Source organism: Rhinolophus sinicus, linkage group LG02 (assembly GCF_036562045.2).
Source record: "Rhinolophus sinicus isolate RSC01 linkage group LG02, ASM3656204v1, whole genome shotgun sequence".
NCBI lineage: Eukaryota > Metazoa > Chordata > Mammalia > Chiroptera > Rhinolophidae > Rhinolophus > Rhinolophus sinicus.
In genome coordinates this window covers 91124264-91134059 of record NC_133752.1, presented here as the reverse complement: position 1 = coordinate 91134059, position 9796 = coordinate 91124264, and the positions used below count along the sequence as shown (strand labels likewise).

The following is a 9796-nucleotide window of genomic DNA, read 5'->3' as shown; positions in this document are numbered from 1 at the left end:
AACCATGATTCTAAAATAAAACTAAATATAAGGCCTTTGAGAAAATGTTTACATAAGTTTCTTCTAAGTATTTTATTCTAAGGGGTACAAGCAGTTAACAACAACCACAACAAAAAAATCAAAAAAAAAGAAAAAAAAAGAAAATGATGTAAGAGTGAAAATTTTAAACTATAATTCTTAAATATTTAAAAAGTGAGATAACAGGAAGCCATAATTATTAGTATAATTGGTAAACAAACCAAGGAAATATGAATAAAGAAAACTGATCTTCATGTATTAAATGGAAAAAAATTTGACCAAATATAGCCATGGACCTAATTTTAGAAAGTAATTTATACAGTTTTTGTAGCTGCATAGATTATCATACAGGGCCCTAATCTGTCTTATATAATCTTGGAGGTTTGGACTAAAGATATTTTCAAGCTGAATTATACATGTCATATATGAAAATTGTATTAGCATAGAAAAGAATATTAGTGGTCTAATAAGCATTTTCAATACAAAATAGGTATAGGCACAAAGCCGCAGAAGTATCTAATATGAAGAAGGGAATCTACAGGTACATAAAAAGGTCCTTCACTCAGTGGAAGGGACCCGTGACAGGGAAGGACAACCACAGAGTTAGAAATGTTGTAAAGCCACAGTAAGTACGTACGTACTCCACAGTGCTCCTAGGAGGTTTAGGGCACTGATTTATTATCACCCCCAATCAGCCATGGGGTCTGTTGGCTATTTATGCTAGACGGTAACTGAACTGAATTTTTCCAATTAAATGTCGCTGGTTTTGGGATACGAACTCAAACTTTATCAAAGAAATAAATTGAGAAAATCTGCTTCACAGAAATTCACATTATAGTTAGTTCATTTTATAAATAATTCTATTCCTTTAAAAAAGGACAGTTAAATTTTAAAGACAGATTTTTCTTGAAAGTACAACACATACACTGGTCTCAGAACAAAATCACTATGCTCCTAACTGGTCTTTTCCTATTTCTGTCCTCGCCATGTCATCTGAAAGATAGAAAAACCAGTGGTTCCTTTTCGTTGGAATTGTTCCATCTGGTATTTTTGTATCTAACAAATAAAAAGCACAGACTAATATAGTATCAGTTTTAAGTATTTATCATTTATAAGCATACTAACGTAATAGATAAAAAATGTATATGCACTGTAGTAAGGGGAGCTTTTTCATTTTCTATTCTTTGACTTTCACAGGGCAAAAGCAACTATGAAATATGTAACTGATTTTGCAGCATGAAGGATATCAAAATAAAATGGGAAAATAATACATGTGTCATTGGTAAATAGGAATTTATCAAAAGACAAAGAAAAAAATGCAATATGACTTGGGGAAAAGTGTATCAGTTAAACAAGAATATTCAAATTGGAATGAAGATTACAATCTGACAATATTTATCAAAAAGCAACAGATTAAATCGTTTTAATGTAAAGTTTGAATTCAATTTTAAAAATTACTATTTGAGGGCAACATACTCTAAAGTCAGGAAAACACAATACAAGGGAAAACACTTACATTGAAGATGGTGCTTTAAACTTGAACCTATAACATTGGTCACCATTAAGATTCCTTGCCAAAGATGGAATCGTTTGTCAAAAGAGAAAGCAAACAAGTTATTGTTACCTGACTACAATAGTCTTAGAAAATACAAATTAAATTTTCATTTATGGTATGAAACCTGTTACATCAATTCATTTAATATGATGCTCAACTCAATTTTTCAGTTATTTAAATAATAGAGTTAAATAATTATATAGCACAACCAGGAAAATTATAAATATTTAAGATTAAAATGTCAGTGGAAAACATTTCATATGGATTAAAAGAAAAGCATTCATTCAAAAATACTCCCAAATAGGAAGCCAACATAATTCCATTAGAACTTTAAACGAGAGAGAATGAGCAGCCCCATCATCCAATTTGAAAGATAAGAATAAATATTCAAACTGTTAAGCAAAGCCGGGAATACTGATTACTTTGAAACATCTACTTATATCCATTTTAATGAAGAATTAAAGGATACAATGCGCAGATTAGTAGCGGGATAAGACAGATGAATCAATTTTTTTATATCCTAAATAATTACAAGAGACTTTGAAAATGTAGTGTTATTCATGGTTTCTTTCCAGTTTAAAAATTTCTATCCATTGCCTCTATCTTTGGTGTCACTGCCACCAATGAACACAGTATACAGCTTATAAACCTAATTAACTATTTTCAACTAGGAAAAAATAAATCAACATTGTCTTTCAAAATAAGATATAAAGAACATGACCCTACCTAATTTTGTCTCATGGTCCCACAATATTCTCAAATGTCATGCCGAAATGTAAAAGTTTAAAAGGGAACATCATTTGCTATAACCGCACCAAAAATTTAGCTACTGTATGCTGGTATGATGACAGCTAGTAGTATGCAGAGGCTACAGAAAGACAAAAGATACAAGTGTTTAGCTCACAATTAGTCAAAGGAAGGTTCAGTTTAATGTGAAACTGAAACCTCGACAACACAATGCCTTCATGTAAATATTCTACAGCTTTGTTCTCTTGCAGTTGAAAAGGATAGTGTAATTATCTTAAATTTACACAAAACATTATGAAGCATGGTAGTTGTTCATGATTAAAATACAACAGCGATGTAAATTAATTTAAGTGTTAAATATATTCACATGATCACCGTCGTGATTCAAAATGGCCACTAATGAAGTTACACAGCAATATATGTACATAACAGTTGCCACAGCAGTTTTTGTAAGTTTTTGACTTTTTGCAGACCAGGTATTTTTATGAGACAAATAACCTTGTATCAATTCTTTCATATCATGAAAGGAATTTAAATGTTGTAAGTAGTTTCATTCCTCTGGGGGAGGGGGCGGGGAGAACCTCTCAAAAGTCAGTGCAAATTGAAGAGTTCTACTTTATTGAATATTTGAACTTGTTGACCACGACAGATTCCTACCAGCTGAGGATAAACAACCCTTAAGATATCAAAGACTCTCGTAACATTGTCAGCGGCATTTAGCAGGTATTTGCCACAAACCAGAATCCCAAATCCTATAGCAGAGCCTTCTGAGAATATGGTTGCTGTGGCTGAGGTGGTTGTTGACTGCCTCCTGGTTGAGGCAGCGGTGATGACGTTAAATTATAGTTTGGCACATGGGACATATTAGTTCCTGCGTTCTGGTATATCGTGACGTCCGCAGTAGCAGTAGCAGCAGCAGCAGGAGGTGGGCTATACACTGAGGCTTGGTTGGGATACGCGTTTCCTTGAACAGAATTGACCATTGCACTGTGGAAGGGAAAAGAACAGTCAGTTAGATCAGTATTGATTACCTACCCATTTAGAGATAAACAGGAAAGCTACTCATTACACATTCACTGAATAAATATTTATTATATACCCATGAGATGCCAAACATTGTTATTTTAGGCACTGGGATATCATCAAAAAAAAAAGAAGAAGAAAAAGTCCCAACCATCATGGAGCTTACATTGTAGTAGGAGAAAAAAAGTAACAAATAACTTTATAATACGTCAAGTGGTGATAACTGGTATGAAGAAAAATATAGGAGTACCAAGAGTTCCTAAGACAAGAGATTCTGGCTTATTCAGGGTGGTAGAAGAAAAAGATGTCTCAGATAAGGCAACATTTTTAAGCAGAGACCCGAAAAAAGTAAGAGGGAGTCCTATCGATCATCTAGAAAAAAAGCTTATCAGGCAAAAAGAATGGCAAACACAGAAGCCTTTGAGAAGAGAAAATGCCAGGCATATTCAAAGACCAGAAAAGAGGCCACGAGAGCTGAAGCAGAGTGAGCAGAGAGGAAGGCAGCATAAGATAAAGTGACAGAATTAAAGGGAAGAGGAGCCTTAGAACATATAGTGCCTTACGGGCCACAGTAAGGATTCTGGCTTATATTTCAGTGAGGTAGAAAGACACTGGTTGGTTTTGGACAGAAAACTGGTGCGATTTGACTTAGGTTTTAACAAGCTCACCGTGGGCCAAGGACAGAAGCAAGGAGACCTGACTGGAGGCTATTACAATTGTCCCGGTGAGAGCTAACAGGTGGGTCGAGCCATGGTGGCAAGGAGAGGAAAGGGTCAGATTTTGAAGGTATCGCTGTCAAAATTGGCTAGTGGGCAGGGTGGTCAAGAATGCCTGAGGTTTTAGACATGAATCACTAACTGGTCGAAATAACTGGTAGACTGGCCATTCACTAAAAAAAAAAAAAAAAACAAACACACAAAAAAACATCACACATGAAAGATAAGGACTAAAGTAAATTTGGGGAAGGAGAATCAAGTGAGGTACCTGTGAGGTTCACAAGAAAACATGGTGAATAAGTGGTCAGCTATTCAACCTGGAGGCGAGTGGAGCGTTAGGACTAGAAATACACATACGGGAGGCATGAGCACACACCCACGGTTCAGAGTCAGGGATCTGAATGAGGTCCCCTCAGGAATGATACAGAGAAAAAAGCAGTCCACGTTCTGGGCCCTCGATCTCCAAGTCAGGAAGACAGAGGCAGTAGGCGAAGAAGCCTGAGGAGGGACAATAAGGTGGAAGGAAAACGAAGAGAGAATGGGCATGGTCAAGTGAAGAAAGTATTTCAAAAAGAAGTGACCATTTCCATCCAGCAATAGGGAACGCACCAGTCCTGGTGGATGGGGGGAGATGAAATCTTGACAACCTCTTTTATTTCCCTGAAAACACAGACGCAAATAGAAGCCCTTCCATCTACTCCCACCACCGCCACCACCGTTTATCAACTGCACCTACACCCATTCGTATGCTCTACCTTCCCTCCTGTAACTCATCCGCCGTCACTGCTCCCCTCCAAGGTATCCGTTGCACCAAAAAACTTCCTTCAGAGTTGTTTTTATTCACTGTCTCTGCCTCTTCTCTTCCCATCCCCAGCTTTATATTTGAGTTTCTACTATACGTAAGACACTATCTAGTTTAGCTATATAAAGAGAAATACGAACAGCTTCAACAGAGACTTTTCTCCCACATGTCTATTAAAAATGTAAAACAAGCTATACAATGGGCAATGGCCCAAAATTTTAAAATATTCCCTATTTCTAAACTTCTACTGCTAGGTTGTTTATAAATCAATTGCTGGTCAATTCAATGCTCTTCTACTTTGAACAAGTTAAACGAATTCATTATTATAATTGATGGTCTTTTGTGGATACCTTCCACCAACCAATATAACCACTGAGTAATGCTTCAAAAGCCTCACCCATTATCTTTCCATATGTATTACTTTCTGAGATAAAAAGTATTACAAGAAGTCAGATTTCATGCTGATTTACATCCATGCTATAGTAGAATGTTGAGACTAAGTGCTAAGCTCTGGAGCCAACATGCCTGGTTTTGTATCTTAGCTAAGTGGGACCTTACTCCTCCCTCCGTGCCTCAGTTTCCTCATCTATAAAATGGGGCTAATAGTGTACTATTTCATATATTATTAGATAAGTGCATTAGTCCACGTAGAAAATATAGCATAGCACCTGACACTTTAAACATCCCATAAATGTTAGTCATTACTGTAATTTTCGCACTTTGTACTACGTTCCTCATCTTACCTCACAGTCCCACCATCCACCCACCCACTTGCCCAACGGCAAACTCCAGCAATTCCCTAATACTTTCTCTCTTATATCTGCTCTGCACTATCTTCCCCACCTTGTCACCCACATGCAACCACTTGCTAATCTCCTAAGTAACTTTTCCCATCTCTATCACTGTATCCGGCAGTTAGACACTCATTTCTTATCTAATATGCATAGTAGCTAGGCTTTTAACCTAGGTACTACGAGTTCCCCTATCCTACTGCCATTTAAAGCCCTGCATGGGCTTTCCCAGGTAAGAGCCAAGCTCCTTAACGTGGTATCAAGGACCATTCATTATCTTTGTCACTAACTCCAAGTGTCTCTCCTACATCTCCCACCAGAGACCAATCCTTTAGTAACACTGTACTGCTGGCCATGTCCAACATGGAACACGTGTTTTCACAATGCTCCATTTTACTCATTCCATGGGGACCAAGCTACTTCACACCACTATATATTCGCTCGTGATAGAAAAATCTTTCTTACTTTCTTCCTCTAGGCTAAGAATAACTCAGCTTGAACATGGAAACCTTCCTGAGCCCTGAGGCTCCTAAAGCACCCTGCATGTACCTTCATCTGTGATTTATGTTGTAACTGCATATTTTTTGTGTGTTTGCCTCTACTAGCCGGTAAGCACACTGACACTAAGGAACTCTAAATCAGTGGCCGACTAATAAACCAGGGAGCCAAAAATACTCAACGGAGAAAGGACAGTCTCTTTCCTGAATGGTGTTGGGAGAACTGCACAGCCACATGCAGGAGAATGGGACTGGGGCCCTGTCTTACACCACTCACAAAAATGCACTGGAAATGGACTTAAGACTTAAATTTAAGACCTGAAACCATAAAACTCCTAGAAGAAAACACAGGGAAAAGGTTCCTTGACAGTGGTCTCAACAGAGAAAATATCTGCAAATCATATATCTACTGAGGAGTTAATATCCAAAGTATATAAAGAACTCAGGCAACTCAATAGCAAAGAAACTAACAATCAGATTTAAAATGGGCAGAGGAACTGAATACAGTTTTCCAAAGAAGACGCACAAATGGCCAACAGGTACATGAAAAGTTGCTCAATATTAATCATCAGGAAAATGAAATCAAAACCAAAATGAGACAATACCTCACACCTGTTAGAATGGCTATCACCATAAAGATAGGACACAAATGTTGACGAGGATGTAGAGAAAAGGGAACCCTCATACACTGTTGCTGGGAATGTAAACTGGTGCAACCACTATGGAAAACAGTATGGTGGTTCCTCAAAACATTAAAAATTGAACTATCATATGATCCAGCAGTCCCACTGCTGAGTATATATCTAAAAGAACTGCAATCAGAATCTTATAGCGGTATCTGCATCCCCATGTTCATCGCAGCATTATTCAAAACAGCCAAGATATGGAAACAACCCAAGCATCCACAAACTGATGAATGGATGATGTGGTGTGTGTGTGGCGCACACACACGTGCACACACTACGGAATATTACTCAGCCATGTGAAAGAAGAAAATCCTGCTGTTTGTGACAAGTTGGATGAGATTTAAAGGTACTATGCTAAGTAAAATAAGCAAGAGAAAGATAAATACTATTATGACCTCACTTACATGTGGAATCTAAAAAAGTCAAACTAAGACACAGCAGAGTGATGGTGACTGGCGGTTGGGGAGTAAGGGAAATGGGGACAAAGAGTACAGACTTCCAGTTACAAGGTAAACCAGTTTAGAGATCTAATGTAGAGGATGGTGATTTTACCTTACAATACTGTATCATCTACATGAAAGTTACTAACAGAATAAACCTGAAATGTTCTCACCACAAGAAAGACATGGTAACTGTGAGGGGATGGAGGTGTCAGCTAATAGTATAGCAATCAATCTGCAACACATAAATGTATCATCACATCGTACACCTTAAACTTACACAATGTTATATGTCAATTATCTCAATAAAGCTGGGGGTGGGGAGTAAATCACACTTGTATGTCAAGTGTCTAGCATAGTATCCGGCAGAATAAATGTGCAATAAATATTTGTTTAACAGAAGTAAACAAATAATAGACCAATAAGTACATGGCTTTGTTGCCGTAATACTATCATCGCCACCATTACGACAGGCAGGTTTAGGAAACTCCATCCATACCACCAGTGACACATAAGTGTGACAAAGATATAACCCTAGAACCAAAATTATATGTAAAACAATAAGAAACTGCCTCCTCGACATGAACTAGGGCAACTAAAACACCTGCCTACCAAAAATGGAAAAAACAATTTCCTCCTTGACCTTGACTTGCAATTAGAAAGCTTGAGTCAAATGTGCAGTAGACCTTCGATCAAGTATACTTCCAACCCCAATTCTCTTCCTTCTAATTTTGTTATCCTACATTTGCTTTGCCATCAATTCCCTCATTTAAATACAGACACACACACAAATTATTCTTACATATTTATAAATATATTTTATAAATTATATATTTTATACACTTATATATCCTTTTGAGACTTCACTCAAAGCCTTTGTAAAGCCCTTGCAGAGAATTTAAAAATATATCTTACTGGCTTAATGCAGCCATTGAAAGTGTCCCATCAACACTTAAACATTTATTTATCAAATATTTACTGAGTTGCTACCAGGTGTAAAAGTCCGTGCTACACAGTGTGGATGTAAAGGTGAAAGAGACTCAGCTCCAGGTCTCAAAATACGGTAACTCAGCGAGGACACAGACAAGTCTAAAGGCGATTACAAGACAGTACTCATTGTGCTGGGGTCTGGGACGGTAAGAGAGGAGGAACAGTGTTGGAGAGGTGGGAAGGCATTCTAGTAAAGACGCAGCTAAGAACGAACAAATAAATAGGAATTAGCCAAGCAACGAGCACTAAAGGTTTCCAGGAAATGCTCTACACAGAGCACCTGTTCAAATGCATGTGTTTCTTGAGCGGTGACAGTGACAGCGACGGTGTGTCGGCAGAGTCAGATTCTGGAATACAGCACAGGCCCTGCGCCACCTGTCACAGCCCAACTGTGGGAGCAGACGGAGCCACCCCAGAGAACAGCCACAAGTGTCACTGCTCGATAGCACGACATGATTAGAGCACCCACCAACAGATTCTCTCATTTACAAGGAAATTTCTCAAGGCCCTGAACTAAACATGGGCCCAAGTAATCTCCAGGAACAAGGTAGGCAGACGTAATTTCAGAGGACCTGCTGAGAAGGAGGTAGCATTTCCGAATGACACAAAAACTTCTAAGAGGTTCCTACGTAACTCACGCACACCGGCTGATTTCTTGACAATCCATAAGGCAGCACGCTTCTCTTCTCTCCATAGCTGCTCCCTACCTGTTTACTTATTTTCCATGTAAGTGTATTCATTTTCATCACATTTCAATTAAAAAAATAAAAAGTCCTGGGACAGAAAGAGTCATACCTACCATGTTCCCTGAGCTCCCTAAGGCAGTAGAGAGGCTGTGACCAGCCTCCTCATTATCATCCTTCTTAAGGTCACCTCAGAATACCAGAGGTGACCACAAAATAATATCTGCAAATCCCCAAGCATCTCTGGAGCAAGACTCTTTTGAGGGCGAATAATATAACAGTAAGGGCAGTACAGAAACATCCCTGGGCAACTCCAATACTTAAGGAAAGGTTTCTAGAAACTGCCTGTGCCACCAAGGAACTTCTATCATGTGTCAGAACACCATGACTTCTAGAATTCCACACTGTGAACTCTTAAAGCCTATCTTTCATTGGTTTCAAGGGAAAGACTTCAGCTTAGAAGAAAAGGCATTTATATAATTATGAATTACAAGATATATAATCCTTTCACTACATGGTAGAGGGCAGTATACGTAAATGACCAAAACAATGAGCCTATCATTTTATATTCAGATATTCGCTCCTTGAAACACAGGGACAAATGGCTTTTGCACCGTCTCTTTTCAAATGGTTTATCTTGCTGTGATATACACTAAATTTCAATACAGGGAAAAAAGAAGGAAATAGTTTTCTTAGAGACAGCCTTCAACCATAAATTCTGAGGCAACAACAAAAAGTTAGATTTTATATGAAATTTGTGGAAAATTATAAATTATAGTCATCAAATCTAAGTCATCAAAGTCTTTAGCAAATATCATCATAGATTCAAATAAAAACAAAAACAAATT

The 9796-nt window shown here is 37.8% G+C and overlaps 1 protein-coding gene across 2 annotated transcripts in view; it reads right to left on the bottom strand.

Annotated features, from left to right (window-relative positions):
* Positions 1-1991: 1991 nt before the first annotated feature.
* Positions 1992-9796, bottom strand: part of STAM (signal transducing adaptor molecule) — a 58698-nt gene continuing 50893 nt past the window's right edge. For both annotated transcript variants that reach the window (XM_019752084.2, XM_019752083.2), the window contains one exon: positions 1992-3307. In XM_019752084.2, coding sequence (XP_019607643.1) covers positions 3073-3307 — 235 coding nt within the window. In that variant the 3' untranslated portion in view covers positions 1992-3072. The remainder of the gene's footprint in view (positions 3308-9796) is intronic.